The sequence below is a fragment of the Tasmannia lanceolata genome, unplaced genomic scaffold (assembly GCF_043159265.1).
Source record: "Tasmannia lanceolata isolate RefF3 unplaced genomic scaffold, GAP_Taslan_0.1 ptg000018l, whole genome shotgun sequence".
In the NCBI taxonomy this organism is placed as follows: Eukaryota; Viridiplantae; Streptophyta; class Magnoliopsida; order Canellales; family Winteraceae; genus Tasmannia; species Tasmannia lanceolata.
The window spans coordinates 45,613,141-45,634,718 of record NW_027518695.1 but is presented as its reverse complement, the minus strand read 5'-3'; the positions used below and the strand labels follow the sequence as shown (position 1 = coordinate 45,634,718).

At 44.5% G+C, this 21,578-nt stretch overlaps 1 protein-coding gene across 2 annotated transcripts in view; it reads right to left on the bottom strand.

The window, feature by feature from the left end:
• The window catches only part of LOC143850997 (lipid droplet phospholipase 1-like), a 62,239-nt gene that overhangs the window by 23,628 nt on the left and 17,033 nt on the right, over positions 1-21,578 (bottom strand). For both annotated transcript variants that reach the window (XR_013236161.1, XM_077360310.1), the window contains exons 3-4: positions 3,819-3,889; positions 3,339-3,608 (exon numbers count right to left, since the gene is read on the bottom strand). Coding sequence is in view for 1 of the 2 variants with exons in the window: in XM_077360310.1 (XP_077216425.1) it covers positions 3,339-3,608; positions 3,819-3,889 (341 nt within the window). In the remaining variant the exon portion in view is untranslated. The remainder of the gene's footprint in view (positions 1-3,338; positions 3,609-3,818; positions 3,890-21,578) is intronic.

Below are 21,578 nucleotides of genomic sequence, written 5' to 3'. Positions count from 1 at the left end.
CTACGTAGGAAATAAAATCCTAGTATCCTAGTGAAATAAGAAACCTACTACTATTGTCCTACACCAGTCTCTCCCACTTAAAAGAAACTCGACCTCGAGTTTAGATAAAATGAAGAGAACAAGCTTAAATTTAGGCTTGTTGCGAAATAGATCTCTGATGACGAGCAGCTCGCTTCAACTTCGAATTGCATTCCTTTCCATTCTATCAAATATTTCCATCGGCCTAGTAATTTGACATGTGTGGGCCGGCACATGGTTCGATTAGAAATCAGGCCCTCGATAAAATCTTCAATCAGAGGTACTTGAGGCAGAAAGTATCCTTCATTTTGTTCGATATGAAGGTCGTTGTCATAGAGAGAGAGTTTGTCTGTCATTTCTGACTCACACGCTGCAACTAAGAATTTGATCACGATTCTCAGTCGAGTGATCTTGGCTCTCTATGCTTTATGAATGATGTTGGCGGCATATTTTGTGCATAAGTAATCAACTCGAGCAATCATTTGTCGCCACCAACTCTGAATCTTGATTACGAAACTAATGTGCCTCTTGAATTCGCTTTTGGCCCGATACATGCGCCATGTCTTTTGGATTAGAAGACATGCGGGTTTCTTCTTGGCATGGTCCTTGGCCTTTTGGGCTTTTTCTCGCCTGATTTTAGCCCGGATCATCAAAGACTCTTGATAGGCAACTGGCGTGAATTCTTTTATAAATAGATCATGTAATTCATACCAACAGTTGAACGGTGATTGTCCCAATCTATACCATTCTCGTTCCATTTTTTTCAAGAAAGATTTTGCATGAAGGCCAACGGTCGCCTTTGTACACTTAATTGCCTCTGCATGGCTCAGGCCATATTTATATATACAATCCTCTAGGGCATCGATCCATTTCAAACACACCGACTCGCAATCTCCACACCCAAAGAAAGGAGAAATGGCAGATAGATCCATGGGTGGTTAATGTAAATTTCGGCTGCTTTTAAGGGTTAGGATCAACGGTCGTTGTAGGATAATACAAGGAAAAGGAAAGATAAGCGGAGGATAAAGTACTGAAAACGGGAAAAAAAGGATTGGTTTAGGAAATAAGGGAAGGTCCTTAGGTTCTGGGTTGGTTAGAATAGGCTAAGGATATGGGGTTGACAATTGAGGTTGCTGTTAGATATTTGAAAAGTTCAATGATTATGACCGGCTAACATAAGGGGACTGTTGGCAATAATATGACTGATGCTGGGCAGTTTAATGTGGCAGTTAGGGGCTTTGAGAAAGTTTTTGGGAACCTAAAGTTTGCTTCTAAAGTTTCGGAGATATTTTGGTTGGGTATTAAATTTTTGGGTGCTATTCTTTGGGTATATTGGGCTAAAATTTAGGAACCAAGTCTTGAGTAAAAGAAGGGACCTAATTTGACGGATAGTGGGGCTGGAATTTTAGGCATTTTAGTGCCTCTAAAATCAAGGGATCTGGGCGTCGGATTTTGTGAAAATCTGCTTTATGTAAATCGCCTATTTTGTATGGAAATATGTGGGCTGCTAAAAGATTGGGAAGGAAGTTGTGTTCGATGGAGGACAAGGGTTAAATTGGCTGATTCAGGATGGATATGGAAGGGTGTAAAATCGCTAATGGGTTTGCAATGGTTGGCTACTAATTAGGGATGTGCAAGGTATGGATGGCTAATTAAAATCATCTAGGAATCAAGGAGCGAGGATGCTAAACTGTAGGAAAGTAGGTGGCCGGTTTAGGAAGGCTGAAAACAATATGAAAGGTCTAGGCATGAGGAGGGATATAAAAGGCCTAAGCGTTAGGAATTGATAGAGATTCTCGGTTGAAAAAATAAAGGAGGATTTTGTGTGAGACAAAACAGGAAGGTTGGCTGTTTTGGTGCGTGAAAAATAAGGAAATAAGGGTGGGATTCTCGGGTAGCAAGAATGGGTCTTTGGCGACTAAAATCAAGGGATGTGGTTGATTTTCTATGCTACTATTGTCCTACATCATTTTGTTACTGTAGTTGCTCTTCTAAAGGACATAGGCATTGAGGTATCGATAGTTTACCCCATTATTGATTCTTAGATGTTTACCTCATTATTGATTGTCAGATGTCAATCGCCAAGTTGCCTGAGTCAAATCAATTTTGGTCGTATCAAGTTAATAAGAACAACATATGATTCATCCGAATCCGAATCAATAAAAATCTTTCCGCCACTCATTAATTTGCTGGAATCGACACAGCTTTACATTGGAGACATCTTGTCCTTGTACAAGTTTTTAATCATTGGCGAGAGAAGGCGCAAAGAGTGACACTTTAGGCGTAGGACAATCTCTTCTCCTTAAGTAATTACGCTTTACTTTAGATAAAATTCTAGTTTCCATTTCAAAAAAAAAAAGGAAAAAGATTATGCTTTCCCCCTCCATTAAGCTTCCTCCTTCCAAATATATCATACTGGGCAGAAGCTTCCTGTGGTGTTAGTCCCTCCTTGGTTAATTGATGTTTGGAAAACCCCACATCAAGTACATGTGTGAAGGTTGCTTTCAACAAAAAAGCTAGGGGGAATCTTGGATTTTTTTCAAGCTTTGATAATGTCATTACAGTGAAAAATGCACATGATTGCCACTGATTCTAGTTGTTCCAGTAAAACTGGAAAATGGACGAAGATATGGAGACAAAAGGACATGGGCATGTCCACATGTTGATCAATCTTTTCTTACCCTAAAACCTTAAAGCTCACGCATTTGGTCAAAAAGTTACATCTGAAAGGAAGCTAGTTTCATAGCATGTGGTTTTGCTAATATCCAAGTAGCCCTTTCTTTTCTTGAGGTTTGCTAAGATTCCTTGTTAAGCTTTATCAGCTTTTTTTTATTCAAGACATTCCATAATAGCGTTCTCCGTATATTTTGAAGAGGTTATCCACATCATAACTAAGTTTTTCAGTGAAAAAACACTTGATAATTCTGATAGTCCTCTCTGAATTACAATGGTTTGAATGTTTATTTACTAGCATCAAACCAACAATGTGTTCACAGTGCCAAGACTACAAATTGAGAGTTAGCACGCATAATAATTGCAGGTAACACTTTCAAGAGAAGAACGAAATAAATAAATTACAAGCAAATTTAGTTGCCAGTACAACTCTCTAATTTGTTGTTTAGACTAAATAATATTACATTGGGTAAATGCCGAGGCTAGAAATAAATATTAAGATTCATCAACTAATTCTTAAGGTTACTCCAACTCCTAACAATTTTGTTCATCACAGAATAACAGGGAGAAGGATGAGGCTATATTAAAATGGGCCTACTAAAGTATTAAAACAGGTAGATTTTGCATTTTGTAGGAAAAAAATTAACCTGTTTGTGCCCTCTTGAACCAAGGTGTGGTGTTGCAACTGTTATGAAATTCATGGGCTCCAACCCAGCAACTTTGCCTTTTGGTTTCTCATCCAGGCATTGATTTTCATATTCAAAACTTCTACAATCCCCATTTTCTTCAGATGATTCCTTTGTGATCTTTTTTCCATAAAGCCTGCCAATGGCATATCTTGCTACCAAGCCACCTAAAGAGTGACCTACAAAGGAAATCTTTTGAAGCTGTGGCCTATGTTCAATAACTGATATTACCTGAAAAACATAGTACTTTTTAATAACAGTGAAGTTTCAGATTCAAGAGAACACATTTGAAAAAAAATGTAAATTATTGTGGCACTATAAAGACAATAGATTAAAGCTAAGCAATAATCCAAGACCAGTAAGTAGGTAAGGGTCATGCCACAGTTATAGAGAGAAGGAAGAAAAATAATGTTGATATCAGATAAGGGATACACTATGAACCTCTTCTGCTAATCTCTCTCCCATCACGTCAACACCATCGAAAGTCAAGGTTCCGGAATTGCATTCACTGCCTGCATATTTCATATGCAGTTTATGTTAATAACAGAAAAATCACATATTTTGTGCAGAAAAAAAAAACCTGAGCGCGTAAAGAGATGTGTTTTCACCCTCTAAACATTAAAAAAAGTCATCCCCAATTTTAATAAATAACAGGGCTTCACGGAGAAACTTCCAGCGAAGGTAAAGAATGAGATCCACAGACAAAAAAAAAGATTTGACAACAAAAATTCAATAATATATAAATGAAGGTTCAATGCTGATGTAGACTTCGCACGTGCGACAGTTGAAGAGAGTTTAGACAGGAGTATATGTTGCAAGAATTAGCTCCGGGACATTTTTACTGATGCTGTAAATGCTTTGGATTAAGGAGAAAACCTCAGTGGTAAGAGAGCAACAAACATGAAAGGAGATTAGTTGTACCAAAAATTTCCTCGGATAGGAGTTAGAGAATATTGGGAAATAAGCAGGTGGACTGACACAAGGCAAACCCCCAAAAAAGGAAGCAGCCCTAAAAATTGGAGTGGGGATACCCTATGTCATCCAAAAAAAACACAGGAAGCAATTGAGTGAACACAATTCACTGTTCAAAACCATCAAATTAGATTTGAATGAAGCCATGTATATATGCATGCAACATTGATTAACTTCCAATCACACTGATTCAAGAAGGGACCAAATCTGGAAGCTTTCGGTTTGTTGGAAAACAAGTGGTTGATTGCTATCAAACATAGTTTCCTTTCACTCATTAAACATACATTTCAGATCCACACAATGTTACTGCTTCCTGTCAGGTTCGCACTTTACAGTTCATTTCTGAACTTGCTAAATTTGAGGACTGTCAGTAACTTCTCAAAGCAGAAACGAGAGTCTAGTATTTGAAGTGGATCAACAGGGTTTCAGATTAAGGAACAGTAAGGAAATAAAAGGAAGAACTTGAGAAATGAAAAAAGTAAAGGTATGATTGTATTAGATGTAAAAGAAAACTGAAACTAGAACAAACAAATTTTTAGGACAGATTACATAAAAAACAAGATCAGGTTCATTCTACAAGATAACATGCAGAAGGAGAGAAAGACGGGACCTTACTCTTGTGAAGGGACCCCCTTTTCCTTCCTAGAAGACGAAGTCCGCTCAAAGTTCTCAAAACAACTACCTAGGAGCCCTTTCACGCAAAGAAAATTCACAACCACCAGAACTGCTTTACAAGGTTCCCTCTCCTCTATCTATGTATGGAGGAAGAAACTTCTAGAGTTCTTGATGGTAAAATTCCAGCCCATTTCCAGCTGGGTTTGCTGATGCATCCATAGTTTGTTGCAACCATCTTTGAGGCAGTTAAGAACCAGGGCCACTAGCTTAAGTTCAGGATTGATCCCAGATAATGGATCAGATCACACCGATATCAATCCTTTTTATTCCAATGATAGGAGGAGTAATCAGTAATCTGTATGGAACTTGCGACACATCTATTTTCGTCAGCGGTCCTAGATGTGTAACTGCTCAAGATATCATCGCCACCTTCTGTGAAAATGGTTGATATTCGGTTGAGGTGGCAGCAACTTGCAATGGCAGTTATATACATAACCGACCTGACTTGTCATCTTCATTTGGCTCACCACTTGCAACACTTCACACTCCTTCACTATTCAATCACCTTACTACACATTCCACACAAACACCCTTCCAACACACACCCAAACTCCTATTGACTCCCCCATATAACCAATCTCATGTGCCTCTCTCACCACTAAAGACATGCACACCACCCAATGTAGGCTGTTACACACTCATCATACGTACGTGACACGCCCAATGTCATAGGTGCTCAAATTATTCTTTCTCCACCCGTGGTGTTCAAAGATGGATAGTGGTAATCATCACCCCTTAATTCTTTGCCCTAAAATCCATTGGCCGAGATCCACATTTCAATCATTCCCCCCCCACCCCCCCCCCCCCCCCCCCTCTTCCTCTCTAAAATGAAGCCTGCCCTCAAGCTTGCTTCTTTATTGAAAGGACATGCTCAATACGGACAATGGCTACTAGGGATGCCATCCCTCCTGTGCTCAACCAAGGGTATGCTAATGTTGATTCCACGGTAAAAAACAAAGCTCTCAGATGCAAGTCCCTTTACCCGGGGCCGTCGATTATTTCACCACGGCCACTACGCAGTTTTACTCCCCGCCACCGGATCACTTTTGATGGCATCTTGCTTCTGTCCTTGTCTCGAATTTCCACGCAATAGCTCTCCTCATGACCCAAAGGCTTATCTTGCATAACCTTGTCATGGTTAAACATATCCATCCTCATTAGAATGAAACCTAGCTCATCCTCTATCTCATAATTCCGTTCTATGCTTCTAGCTGCTCAACAAGTGAAACTTCAATGGATGGAGGAACCTCTGCCTCTAACTCCTCCATGGGGGTGGTTGTTTCCGGCTCCACCTCTGTCAAAATATCAACCACATTGGATGCTTTGTTGGCAAGAATTGTGGCCATGCAGTATAGAACACTCAATGATTTGTTCTGGGCACGCTCTGATCAGTGTCAAGTTCTACTTGACAAAATCACAAAGTGGATTGATTGGATGTACAGTCGAAGACGTTCTCCACCACCCCCACCTCGGGAGATGCATGGAGTAGGTGTTACTGAACAATAACTGAGATTAATCTTCTCAGGTGTGGCAGAAGACTTTCTCCACGACCCCACCCAGGTAGAAAAGTGGAAACTTGAGATTAATCTTCTCATTCAGCGGTGGCAGAGGTGACCAACACCTGCTTGTGTACCTTCCTCTCAGTGGCGAGGAGGACCAGATTGATCCCTCCACTACCGTTGTGGAATCCTTGACGGAGTAGCCAAGGGGGTAGCACTGAGACCCAGGATATGTTTAAAGGAGTTGTTGAACAAGAGGGGGCCTAGAGGAGTATCATGAGAGGATCTTGATAGCACAACCTATTATTGACACTACACAAGGACTGTGGGAAACTAGATGAGACTGAAATAAGGGAGGCGATGCACCAACAGGGACAAGAGAAGGGAGTCCACATGAGCCATTAATGATGACAGAGGATGGTGAAACTTTGACATAGGAGGGATGCTTTTCCATGGCTGGACAGGGGTAGGTATATCCTACCAAGTCTGTTGAGGTTCCTACAATTTCCAGAGCAGATGGAGGAATTCTAGAGTACAAGGAAAAACGATGTGGCAGTACTTTTTAGTGACCATAGGAAATGTTAGACCGAAAATCGGTAACAGGTACGGCAGTGACGTAAGAGCTGAGGTAGACGACCAGAGGGACTGAATCCTGGAGGACCAGAGTGACCGAAGTGAAGGAGTCGAGTTCGGCGGGATTGAAAGGAAGTGGCTGTGTTCTGCACAGAAGCAAACGAGGTCAGAAGACAAACCCGGGTGTTACTCCGGACAGGCCCTTCGACACTCAAGTCAGTATGGGCAGGAGCGCAGAGCTTGTTCTGAGAGTTTAGGGTGGAGAGAAGGTTTTTCATTACCCATTGGTTTGAGCTTTGAACCCCCTTTTATAGAGGGAAACTCGATGACGTGGGATGACCTATACCAGGACAGGTGCAGACCTGTGATAGGTTTGAGTTCACCTACTCCAGGACAGGTGTCGGTCTGTGATAGGCTTGAGTTCACCTACTCCAGGACAGGTGTCGGCCTGTGATAGGCTTGAGTTCACCTACTCCAGGACAGGTGTCGGCCTGTGATAGGCTTGAGTTCACCTACTCCAGGACAGGTGTCGGCCTGTGATAGGCTTGAGTTTTTACACCCCATCAGTTGCCCCCCAGTTCTCCAAGTCATTGTAGTGACTTGGCGAAGTGTGGTGAATTACATTCCTGAATGGGCGAAGTCTGTCCGGAAATTTGCTAGAGACGGGTCCAAAAATGAGTCCGGAAATTTGCTGCAAATGAGTCCGGAAATTTGGCAGTCCGGTCCGGAAATGAGTCCGGAAATTTGGCAGTCCGGTCCGGAAATGAGTCCGGAAATTTGGCAGTCCAGCCTGGAAATGAGTCCGGAAATTCAGTCCGGAAATGAGTCCGGAAATTCGTCAGTTCGGCTGGAAATGAGTCCGGAAATTCGTCAGTTCGGCTGGAAATGAGTCCGAAAATTCAGTCCGGAAATGAGTCCGGAAATTCGTCAGTTCGGCTGGAAATGAGTCCGGAAATTCAGTCCGGAAATTCGTCAGTTCGGCTGGAAATGAGTCCGGAAATTCAATCGGAAATGAGTCCGGAAATTCGTCAGTCCGGCTGGAAATGAGTCAGGAAATTCAGTCCGGAAATGAGTCCGGAAATTTGTCAGTTCGGCTGGAAATGAGTCCGGAAATTCAGTCCGGAAATGAGTCCGAAAATTCATCAGTTCGGCTGGAAATGAGTCCGGAAATTCAGTCCGGAAATGAGTCCGGAAATTCGTCAGTCCGGCCGGCTTGGGCCGGACTGACTTTTGTCGTTTAGCGAGACGCGTCATATCCAGTGCGGCCTGGAAAATCAGTGCGGCCAAGCCGTCAGTCCGGCCTGGAAAGTCAGTGCGGCCAAGCCGTCAGTCCGGCCTGAAAAATCAGTTCGGCCAAGCCGTCAGTCCGGCCTGGAAAGTCAGTGCGGCCAAGCCGTCAGTCCGGCCTGGAAAATCAGTTCGGCCAAGCCGTCAGTCCGGCCTGAAAAGTCAGTGCGGCTCGAGATGACCTGAATTTTGTCCTGTAGCGCTTTGCGCTATATCCAGTTCGGCTTGAGATGAACTGAATTTTGTCCTGTAGCCGCGCTACATCCAGTTCGACTTGAGATGGACTGAATTTTGTCCTGTAGCGCTTTGCGCTATATCCAGTTCGGCTTGAGATGGACTGAATTTTGTCCTGTAGCGCTTTGCGCTATATCCAGTTCGGCTTGAGATGGACTGAATTTTGTCCTGTAGCGCTTTGCGCTATATCCAGTTCGGCTTGAGATGGACTGAATTTTGTCCTGTAGCGTTTTGTGCTATATCCAGTTCGGCTTGAGATGGACTGAATATAGAGCAAACTGCTAAAAGACGAAATTGAATTTTGTCTTGTAGCGAATCACACCGAGTCCTGGTCGGCTTGAGATGAACTGAATTTTGTCCTGTAGCGCTGTGCACTATATACAGTTCGGCTTGAGATGGACTGAATTTTGTCCTGTAGCGCTTTGTGCTATATCCAGTTCGGCTGGAGATGACGGATGAACCTTCTTCAGGTTAAAGTTTACCCACGCCTTATATCGAGTCTGGCTGGAGATGTTCTGAACGGCTTAGGATGACCAAGTTTTATTGAACTTGGGTTTCCGAGCAGCGAGTACCCTAGTTTTAGCGAACTGGATTTCCAAGTAGCGAGTACCCGAGTTTTAGTGAACTGGGTTTCCAGAGTACCCGAGTTTTAGTGAACTGGGTTTCCAAGCGGCGTTGGTTTTTGCATCCGGGCTGGTTCCGGACCAGGAGTACGCTCCCGATCTTTGCGGAGACGAGCCGTGGCGATCCAAGCAGCGAGTACCCAGTTTTAGCGAACTGGGTTTCCAAGTAATGAGTACCCGAGTTTTTAGTGAACTGGGTTTCCAGAGTACCCGAGTTTTAGTGAACTGAATTTCCAAGCGGCGTTGGTTTTTGCATCCGGGCTGGTTCCGGACCAGGAGTACGCTTCCGATCTTTGCGGAGACGAGTCGTGGCGATCCAAGCAACGAGTACCCAGTTTTAGCGAACTGGGTTTCCAGAGTACCCGAGTTTTAGTGAACTGGGTTTCCAAGCGGCGTTGGTTTTTGCATCCGGGCTGGTTCCGGACCAGGAGTACGCTCCCGATCTTTGCGGAGACGAGCCGTGGCAATCGAAGCAGCGAGTACCCAGTTTTAGCGAACTGGGTTTCCAAATAGCAAGTACCCGAGTTTTAGTGAACTGAGTTTCCAGAGTACCCGAGTTTTAGTGAACTGGGTTTCCAGAGTACCCGAGTTTTAGTGAACTGGGTTTCCAAGTTGTATGAAGAGATTTGCAAAAGAGCTTCTATCATTAACATTCAGTGTATATTTACAAAGTCGCTTTCACGCCGGGTGGTCTACTACTGATAGTAGTTTCTGAGGTCTTCGGCGGGTTCAGTCACCTGTGCTTCGTCTCTCAGATCAAGTAGTTCAATCGGCAAGGATTCCGATGCATCTTTGCCTTTTGAGTGCCATGGCATAGCACTCCCTGGACTGTGGTTGATCTCCTCTGACCTCACCCACGCCGTTTGGTGTTATAAACTTCATTTTCTGGTGATACGCTGAAACGACTGCGCGGATTAAGTTCTGCCCGGGTCGTCCCAAGATAGCGTTATAGACCGAAGTGGCCCTCACTACCTGGAAGTTGACCATGGCGAAAGCTTGGCAGGGCGGCTCTCCGACGAGGACTGGAAGTTCAATCTGCCAATCCATTTTCATGACTTCCCCCGAGAAACCGAACAGATCGGAGTTCGCCGGCCTTAAGCGATCGTCACCTATCATCATTCTCTCGAAAGCATGATAGTACAAAATATCGGCCGAACTCCCATTGTCGACCAGGATTTTCTTCAACTCCCAGTTTGCGACGAGCATGGTTATGACCAGTGCGTCATCGTGTGGCAGTATCAGGTTGTCGAGATTTGCATCTGAAAAGGAGATCTCATTCTCCGTCCTCATCTTCTTGCTGCATGTGTGCACGGCGTTGACTCGGCGTGCATATGCTTTTCGAGCAGCAGACGATGTGCCCCCAGCGGCTGGTCCGCCCATAATTGTGCCTATGACTCCCCTTGGCCGGGAATTGTGTGTCTCTGGTTGTGGACTGGATGGAGGAGATTGGTTCTTCGCAGGGGGCGGCTGCGACCGTCGAGGGCTGCTGCCCTGAGGACTCTTCTCTCTGCGCTCCGGTCTGCGGTCGTCATTTCGGACATACCTTTTCAAGTAGCCCCAGCCAATCAGCAGCTCGATTTCTTCCTTGAGCTGCCAGCATTCGTCCGTGTCGTGACCGTGGTCCCTGTGGAATCGACAGTACTTTGATTGGTCTTTCTTATTTACCTTGGAGATCATTCTGGTTGGCCATCTTACGAATTATTCTCCCTCGATTGCGGCCAGTATGCTTCTCCTGGAGGTGTGTAGAGGCGTAAAGTTCTCCTCCCTCCTCTGGGGGGACTTTTCTCTTCTGACGGCCTTGTCATCCCTACGCTGTTTAGTAGGGTTCTTGTCTTCAGACGTTCTCCTCCGATTTGAGTCCAAGGCAGCCAGTGTTTCTTCCACTGATATATATTCCTCTGCCCCGGCCACTAGATCTGCTAGAGAGTGCGGATTCCGGCGGGCCACTGCTCAGCAGAAATCATTAGATCTAGCACCCGCGAGAAGCGCGTTTGTAGCGGCTGAGGGATCTAGATTCGGCACTGGGAGTGCCTCCCTGTTGAAGCAGCTGACGAAGGCTTTCAGAGGTTCATTATCCTCCTGCCGCAAGGCCATCAAGGATGCTGTTGTTTTCCTTGGCCTACGGCTGCTCATGAAGTGGCGGACCAGATCTTCCCCAAAGTCATCGAAGTTGCTGATGGAGTTCGGTCTGATCCTTGAGTACCAGTCCCTGGCCGCACCAATCAGTGTGGTCGGGAATGCTCTGCAGAGAAAGCCGTCTGACGCGCCGTGGAGGAGCATCATTGTCCTGAACGGCTCCAATTGGTCCACAGGGTCAGAGGTCCCGTCATACTGCGGGATTGTTGGCATTTTAAATCCTCTGGGTGCTGGGGCACCCATGATGTCGTCGGTGAATGGCGTTCTGCTTGAAAAAGCCCTGGAAGCGGGCCGGCTCTGATCCTTTGCCAGCTCTTCTATTCGGTGGTCCATCTCTTCCATCCTCCGTAGCATCGGATCAGCTCTACGGTCTGGTCGGTCCAGTGACCTGTTTCTCTCCACGGATTGGCTCGCCGCGGAGTCGGACTGGCTTTCCGAACTCCTACGATGAGGCCGGAGTTTTTCCTGCGGCGCGCGGTCCTCTTGGGCTTGCTGCTTTCGCGCAGAGAGGGACCGCGATCTCCGGCGGTGGTGAGGTTCTGTGTGGGCGTGCCAGGCTCTGGAGGGCTGGACTTGTCTCGTGGAGTGGTGAGAGTGGTGAGTTCGGTCCTCATCATGGCGCGCTGACTCTCCCCTGTGGATATTTGACCTTTCCTGGACAGGTCGTGAAGCTTCTGGAGGGGGTTGGGGAGGCGCTTGGATCAGCTGCTGGTACTGACCGACGAGAGCGGTCATCTGCTGAAAAAGAGCTTGAACTTGATCCGGAGTAGGAGTAGGATTGAGGTGGTCTGAACGAGCCGGACTTAGTTCGGCCGTAGCAGAAGGAGCCACCACTTGTGAGGCGATTCGCTCACTACGAGTCCTGCGAAGCAGCACGGCGCGAGTAGTCCGTGCAGTTGGTACTCGAGCATTCCTCCGTCCTGCCATTTTTGTAAGGGGATCTGAACAGCTTTTAGTTCGAGGTCCCACGGATGGCGCCAATCTGTTAGACCGAAAATCGGTAACAGGTACGGCAGTGACGTAAGAGCTGAGGTAGACGACCAGAGGGACTGAATCCTGGAGGACCAGAGTGAAGCGGAGTGGAGGGACTGAGTCCTGCTGAAAGAGCTATGTCCTGCACAGAGGCAAGCGAGGTCAAAAGACCAACTCGGGTTTTACTCCGGACAGGCCCTTCGACACTCAAGTCAGTATGAGCAGGAGTGCAGAGCTTGTTCTGAGAGTTTAGGGTGGAGAGAAGGTTTTTCATTACCCATTGGTTTGAGCTTTGAACCCCCTTTTATAGAGGGAAACTCGATGACGTGGGATGACCTATGCCAGGACAGGTGCAGACCTGTGATAGGTTTGAGTTCACCTACTCCAGGACAGGTGTCGGCCTGTGATAGGCTTGAGTTCACCTACTCCAGGACAGGTGTCGGCCTGTGATAGGCTTGAGTTCACCTACTCCAGGACAGGTGTCGGCCTGTGATAGGCTTGAGTTTTTACACCCAATCAGGGAAGAAAGTTGTAATGAGACACCACAGAGGATGGAATGGTCAGCAAAAGCAGGTTGAGAAAGGACACTTGCAACATTTCAACAATACAGTGGGTCACAGAGCTTCTCACTGAGAATTTTGTGTTTGACCTGGGGGGAGGTAATAATACCTCCTTGGTCGAGCAACCTGAGGGATGACATCTCTAGCAGCCCTAAAAAGGATGTCTAGCACCTTCTATGGAGAAACCAAGCTTGAGGACTAGCTTAAATTGAGAGGGAGGATGATGTAGACATGGGGATTTTTACCAAGGAGTATGGACATTATTTGGCATCGAGTAGCTCTTTTTTCCATCTTCACAAGAAAAAGGATGTAGATGTGAGTGTACATGTAGCATGTGTGTGTAACAGTCCCCATTGGGTTTGTGTATGGGTGTGATGTAATGTAATGTGTGTAGGCGTCAAGGGTGGAAATATAGTGAGGGGCATAAGACTAAGTACTTGTTTGTATGGAGTTGTGAATAGAGGTTTGAGTGTGTGACTGTAGGAGTGTGGTTGAAGGAGTGAGAGTGTGGCATGTAAGGTGAGGTAAGTGGGAGTGAAGAGGGTGAAGGTTGGGAAGGTTGATCATGGGTGTAATAACAGACCCTACCGTAAGGATCTATTAATTTAGGATGCCTAATGGTGACCTTGGATCATGTGATCAATGGTTAGATCTTGAGGATCTCATTGACCCAAGATCAAGGGCCCTTATTAATTCTGGAATTTGCTAAGTTTTGTACTAAAATCTTTCTAGAAAATATTTTCTTTGAAAACTTTTTCCAAACACCTTAATGGGTGGTCAAATTTCCATGAAGGAAAGGTGGACCCCACATGTGATTTTTCTAGAATTGCCATTTTAAATTAAGACAACTTTTATTTAAAATCCATAAAGGAAAGATTTTCAAAAAAAATCCATAAGGGAGGGAAAGGTTGACTTTCCTCTCCCCTCTTTTAGCAATCAAATCCTATTAATTTTGAAATCAAGAAGGAGAGGGAAGGTTGCTTGCTAAGCAAGCAAGACGAGATTTTATTTGATTTAGTAAAGGGAATATTTGGTACCACATTCTTTTTAGCATGTGACTTAAAATTCTAATTCAAATAAAATGGAGGGAATATGATGATAGCAAGATCTCCATTAATTTAGAAAGACAATAAATCAATTCTAATTAGGAAGGTGATAAGGGAAATAAAATTTGAAAGTTGGGAGAGAGGGAATATCCCATAGAATCCTAGAGATTTGGGCAAATCTCCATCTATTTGACTTTCCTTCTTATCTTTTAGTAGCCTAAGATTTTGCACTCATTCATTTAAGAAAGAAAGATAAAATTTTAAAAATCAAATTCTTGAAGGGAAACCTAAAAGGCAACCCTCCATGATTAGTATAATCCAAAGCTAATAATTAGCATAATCAAAGAAGGTCAATTTAGTCTCATATCTAGGGAATACAATTTATAAATATACATTGTTGCCTCAAGAAGACAAAAGGAAGAAATCATCTCCCCCTCCCTTTTTGCAAATCGTGTGGAGGTAAAGAGAGAGAGAGAGAGAGAGATTAGGCGAGAAGAAGAAGAAGAAGAAGACTAGGGTTTTAATCTTTTACAAACTTTCATCAAGTGCCCTAGTTGATTCTGATTCTTTTGGTTATTGCACAAATAAATTTGTTTCCTTGCTCTTGATAAATGGATTTGGGCCGGAGGAATGTGGTTTTTCTTTAAAACAAGAAAAAAAAGTAGTTTTGTGTTCTGTTTGAAAGTAATAATCCTACAAACTATAAAAATAAAGTGTTAAGTGTTGGAATATGTAACTTGCCTAAGGGCATTTAGGACTTTGTACATCCCTTTATATTTTAGTATAAAGATATGAGTCAGGGGGAGATAACCCTAACTCATTTTATTTTCTCTGTCTAAACTTTCTAGTAACATGGTATGAGAGCCTTAGGGTTTTCTGATCCCTAGGGTTCTCTATCAGCCTCCATCTTCTCCGCCACCCCCCACGCCGCGAAACCCAACTCCGGGCCAAGTTTCATCCGAGGCACACCGGCACGCTGTCTTTTTCCCCCTCAGAAGGAGTCGTTCCCTCCGAGCCGAAGACACCAGGCCCTCCCTCCCCCACGTTTCTCCTCCCCTGCGCATAGTTCCTGGTCCTGTACCCCCGCGCAGCAACCCAACACATTGTCCACACAGGGAGGAAATTATTTTCCAAGAACGAGGATTTGCACCCCCGCCTCCCTCAAATTTTCCAGGAAAATATTTTCTCACCAACTCGGAAAACCTTTTCCATGACCGAGGATTTGCAACCCCCCAAAATTTTCCAGGAAAATAACTTCCTGGAAATAAGTTTCCAGGGCTGTGTTTCGCCTCGCATCCGATTTTTTTTTTCCAGCCCCCAATTCCTAGGTTTGGTGGTAAGCCTCACACCCCAAGTTTTTCAACCCCCATCATTTTTCCTCCTCTTCCTTTCATCCCTTGGTAAACCCTACCACTCTTTTCTCCTTGTTATTATGTGTTAGATCTTCATCTCTTACCCTACTTTGATTCTAGTTTGACTTTGCGGCTCCCCTCTGTGCCTCATGGCTTCCCTCTTGTCAAGCTTCGTCGATGCCCGTCATTTTTGGAGCCGCGTCTAGCTTTCTTGGCGTATCCTAGTTTGCCCACCTATTCTGTTATCTCCTGTTATTCGTCTTGGTTTGGATTGTCTGTTTCTTTCTTGCTTGTTGTTATGGAGGAGGTGCTTGACAATCCTTCCACAGGAGTGCCTCCTGGTGTTCGTCCGACACCCTCTTTGGCATCCTCTTCGTCATCATCTCTCTCTGTGGATGGATCATTCCCACATATCACTACTTTGGATGGGGCAAACTACGTTACTTGGAAAGCAGCCGTCGAGAAGTATCTTATTGCCCGTGGGAAAGCCCACGTCATTCGTCGTGATCCTCCTCCTAGGACGGATCCCACCTTTGATCGATGGGAACAGGAGGATGCTCTTGTTTGTACCCTTCTGTGGCAGAGTATGGCCCCTCACGTCTCTGGGCCCTTGATGCTTCTGCCTACTGCAAAACAGATCAGGTTACTCTTCTTTACTCTGATGTGGCAAACATTAGTCGGATCTGCTCTACCTATTCCGAGTGGGTGCGTTTCCGCCGTGGTGATCTTCCTCTTGCCACCCATTACAGCCAATTCGTTGGCCTCTGTCAGCAGCTTGATGTTTACATGCCGCTTACCACGGATCTCACAGAGGCTGCCCGTCAGAGGGATCAGATCCGTGTTGTGCAGTACCTTGAGAGTTTGGGTCCAGAGTACATGCCTCTTCGTCAGCAGATTATCGGTTCTGGCGCTATTCCTTCCCTTACTGAGGTTTACTCCTGCGTCCAGCAGTGCTCTCCTAGTGATCCAGTGATATCTGTTCCTATTGATGGTTCTGCTCTCGCGACCTATGATGGCAGTACTCGCCCGCCTCGTGGTGGAGCCTCCTCTGGTCGTGGCCGTGGCCGTGCCGGCCGTGGTGGTGGTCGTTCTGGTGGTGGCCGTGGCCGTTCTTTTTGCACTCACTATCAGCGCGAGGGACATTATATTGACCATTGCTATACCCTGCATCCCGAGCTTCATCAAGCACGCTCGGCTCACATGGGTGCTACTACTGCTTCGGCTTCAGATTGCGCTCCCTCTGCTTCTGTTCCTGCACCAGCTGATTCCACCTATACATTATCCCGTGCCGATTATGAGGAGTTCCAGCGTCTGCTGCTCAGTTCTCGTCCTCCCTATGCAGGTTTCGACTAGCCAGGTAGTTCACCCACTACCCTTCTATCTAGCTCAGGGTCATGGATCATTGACTCTGGCGCATCCAATCACCTAACTGGTAACTCTTCTCAGCTTCATTCTTTTCGCTCTTTCTCGTCTCCCTCTCATTCTATCACCCTTGCTGATGGGTCCACTACACCTATCACTGGTGTTGGTCATATCTCCCGTCATCCTGCTCTTACCTTATCTTCTGTTTTATGTGTACCAAAATCACCATTTAGTTTACTTTCAGTTAGTCAAATTACTAAATCTCTTCACTGTTCTGTCTCATTTTTCCCATCTTACTGTTTATTTCAGGATCTCTCGACTGGGAAGACAATTGGAACGGGTCGTGAGGTAGATGGACTCTATCGTCTTGACTGCCGGCCGCCTACTGTCTTACATAGCTCTGTGGATACATTTCAGTGGCATTGTCGCCTGGGGCATCCTTCACTTCAGCGGCTACAGCAGACTTCTCTGGTTCCCGGACCTTTTTCTAGTTTTCAGTGCGAGTCCTATGAACTCGGGAAGCACTGTCGTGTGTCGTTTCCGTCCCAGATCATTAGTCGAGTGTCTAGTCCATTTGAATTAGTCCATTCGGGGACCCTCTAGGGTCGCGTCTACTACTGGCTTTCGGTATTTTATTGTGTTTATTGATGACTTCTCATGCATGACCTGGTTATATTTACTGAAGAGTCAATCCGACGTGTTCTTTGCTTTTCGCACATTTCATTCTGAAATTAAGAATCAATATAATTGCAATATTAAATGTCTTCGTACTGACAATGTTAGAGAATATTTTTCTTATACTAATGGCTTTCAATCCTATCTCTCCCAACATGGGATTTTACATCAGTCTTCATGTGCGTACACCGCTCAATAGAATGGTGTTGCTGAGAGGAAACTTCGTTATTTGCTTGAAGTAGGTCGTACTCTTCTTTTTTAGATGAGTGTTCCAAAGGCATACTGGTGTGATGCCCTTCTCACGGCGTGTTTCTTAGCAAATCGCCTTCCTTCCTCTGTCTTAGAGGGTGCCTCTTCTTTCGAGATTTTATCTCTTAGTAAGGAACAGTTTCCTCTGACACCTCGTGTATTTGGATGCGTTTGTTTTGTTCATCACCTTGGACCTGGCCATGACAAACTCGATCCCCGGTCTGAGCGTTGTGTCTTTCTGGGGTATTCCCGTACGCAGAAAGGCTATCGTTGCTATAGCCCTCGTCTTCGTCGCTGGTTTGTCTCAGCCGATGTTACGTTCTTTGAGTCTGAGGCATTCTTCCAATATGACGCGGCACCTTTCCTCCCTTCTCTCGAGTCCGAGGTCTCGCTTCCCTTACCAGATCTACCTGCTTCTCTTCCGTCATCTCCTATTTCCGTGCGGCCAGCTTCTGCAGCTTCTACTTCTTCTGCCACGTTGGAGAAGCCAGCTCCACCTAAAATTACACGGCAGTATCAGCGGCGCCAAGTTACAGATAGGTCTCTTCTACCTCCTCTTGCACAATCATCTTCTGAGCCGATGATCCCTCTCTCCCGCTCTCAGGTATCTTCTCTTCCGCCTTCCTCTGTTGTTTATGATTCTCCTATTGCATCTCGTACGAGATCCCGTTCCACTGCACATCCTATTTTGAATTTTGTTTCTTATGATAAGCTCACCAGTACCTTCCAGAGCTTTGTTTCCTCCTTGTCTTCTATGTCTTTACCACAGTCAGTGGCTGAGGCTCTTGACCATCCTGGCTGGCGTGATGCTATGAACCTAGAAATGGGCGCTCTTCATAGTAATGATACATGGGATCTGGTTTCTCTACCCCCTGGTGCCCGTCCTGTTTGTTGTCGGTGGGTTTTCTCCATCAAATACCTCCCTGATGGTACTGTCGAGCGCTTAAAAGCACGGTTAGTCACGAAAGGATACACTCAGACTTATGGTGTTGACTACACTGAGACCTTCAGTCCCGTTGCGAAAATTCCCTCTGTCCGTGTGCTCCTGTCTCTTGCTGTTAATCATAGCTGGCCCCTTCATCAGCTGGATGTGAAGAATGCCTTCCTCCATGGCGACCTGACTGAGGAGGTGTATATGGAGCAACCACCAGGGTTTGTTACTCAGGGGGAGACTTCCTCCTACGTGTGTCGCCTAGGCAAGTCACTCTATGGCCTCAAACAATCTCCGCGTGTGTGGTTTGGGAGATTAAGTGAGGCAGTCATGCGCTTTGGCATGAAACAATGCGCAGTGGATCACTCAGTCTTCAGTTATCACTCTTCAGCTGGATGTATTTTGTTGATAGTTTATGTAGATGACATAATCATCATAGGGAGCAATTCACAAGGTATACAACGTTTGAAAACCTTCTTGCAAAAGGAATTCTCTACTAAGGATTTGGGTCAGCTCAGGTATTTCTTGGGGATAGAGGTTGCTCGTTCTTCTAGAGGCTTGTTCCTATCACAGAGAAAGTATGTCTTGGACTTGCTAAAAGAAACAGGCAATCTTGGAGTTAAACCAACTTCTGCACCCATGGATCCTAATGTGAAACTCGTTCCAGAAGAAGGAGAGTTGTTGGACGATCCTGGCAGGTATCGCAGGCTTGTCGGTAAACTTATATATCTCACGGTTACTCGGCCAGATATCTCATATGCTGTTGGAGTTGTCAGTCAGTATATGAGCTCTCCACGTACTTCTCACTGGGCTGCGGTGACACAGATTCTCAAGTATTTGAACGGGGCTCCAGGGAAGGGATTGATGTTCAAAAGACATGGCCATATGAAAGTTGAAGGCTTCTCTGATGCAGATTGAACTGGATCCCCAACAGATAGACGGTCCACCACTGGGTAAATGTAGGTGGCAATCTTGTTTCATGGAAGAGTAAGAAGCAGGATGTTATAGCTAAGTCCAGTGCAGAGGCTGAATACAAGGCAATGGCACAGACAAGCACGAAACTTATTTGGCTACGTTCACTTCTTTCTGAAATTGGCTTCATTTCATCTTCTCCTTCGCAGCTTTATTGCGACAACAAAGCTGCAATATACATTGCCAACAATCCAGTCTTCCATGAGCGCACCAAGCATATTGAAGTGGATTGTCATTTTATCCATCAAAGAATCCAGAAAAGAGAGATTTGCACTGTGTTTACTCGGTCAGGGGACCAATTAGCTGATATGTTTACAAAGTCCTTAAATAAGTCAAAATTGAGTGATATATGTAACAAACTAGGAATGTATGATATCTACATTCCAGCTTGAGGGGGAGTGTTGGAATATGTAACTTGCCTAAGGGCATTTAGGACTTTGTACATCCCTTTATGTTTTAGTATAAAGATATGAGTCAGGGGGAGATAACCCTAACTCATTTTATTTTCTCTGTCTAAACTTTCGGGTAACATTAAGAAATAATGATTACCTTGTTTACTAATACACTAGTAATGTTAATGTCACATTATATTTTCTTCCTTTGATTCGGAAGGTACTTTAAAGGTGAAGAGCATTTATTTGACAATTTACGACTGAGTTTGTGTTCGTTATGGATTTTTAAGGAGTTTAATCCAAAACAGAAATCAACACCTAATTATTGTTTTTCATAAAGGGTTAATCCTTAACTTTAACCCATTATTCGCATAGATGTTCAAATACGTAAATACGTTGTATATATACAAGTTATGTGCAATTAAGAAGACTTACTTCACAAAAATCAGCATACGTAAAGATGGAAATAATGTATTATGTCTGTGTTATAAGTTATAGCATGTAACCTGTATTTCGTAATATGTAGCAATTTAATATGGGATCGACTATCGTGTTTTCTAAAAAATTTAGCACTTAAATACATTTAACGAGGGCCGTTTTGTGTAAATATGTTATAACTATAAGTCACTTATGGAGGGAGGGTATAGGAGACCTATGATTATGACATAAAATGGAACAACTTTGCATGCTTAGGGGTTATTTTTAAGTTAGAAATCAGCACCCTAAACAATGTGAAGTTGGGTATTTTCGGTTATTTTCTTCCATAGTTAAGTTGTATAAGAAAGGCTTATGGTTTTATGGTAAACCTGTACATGTGTGACTATTTATGAAACTAGGAATGCACATTAAAACATTACTTTAAGGGTTGTTTTATAAAAGAAATGGAACATAATTATTATATCATAAGTACGGTGGTAAAACAATAATGGAATCTAAAAGAGACAACGAATAATATGTATATAGTTGTTTTTAAGGGAAACTAACTTCACCTTACAGGGACTTTGTGGTTCGACACGTAAAGGCACCCCATCATTTCCTTTGTTCGACTCAAAACTCAAGGCAAGTGATAATAGTTCTATTTGGTAATGGTAATAACAGCATTGATGATTTCTAATTCTATGCCCATTTGAAATGACGAATTTGTTATTTTATTTTTACTCTCCAATAAAAATGAAATATATTTCCTTGGTGTACACTTTCAAATAATGAATGCCTCATAATTGCTCTACTTGATTTTATTTGACATGTTAATGCCTATTCTTAGGTTAAGAGTAATGAAATGACTGCTTGCTTTTATTAATAATGGAACGATATATAATACGAGAATGAGCAAATGCTGGAAGAATCCAAACATGAATGGATTGAGGTAGGAAAAATACTTTCCCACCAAAAAAGGGTAAGGTAGGTACCTAGCATTCATTGTGTCATGATTTAGGATCTAAGTGGAGGTAGCGCGGACTGAGGAGACCCCTTGGATCCAACCTTAGGCACTTGATGCCAAAAGCCACTCAGGCCGAGAGGGTACGATACCTATTTGGCGATGCATGTGGGGTTGGACCTACAAGGCGACCCGAGCGGAATCCTAGACGGTAGACGTCTCATTAGGGGGCGGGGTCTACCTGATGGTCAGTGATTGACGGACAGGCTAGAAAGCCACCGCTAGGCCAAAGGCCACCGTGAATTGAGAGAGA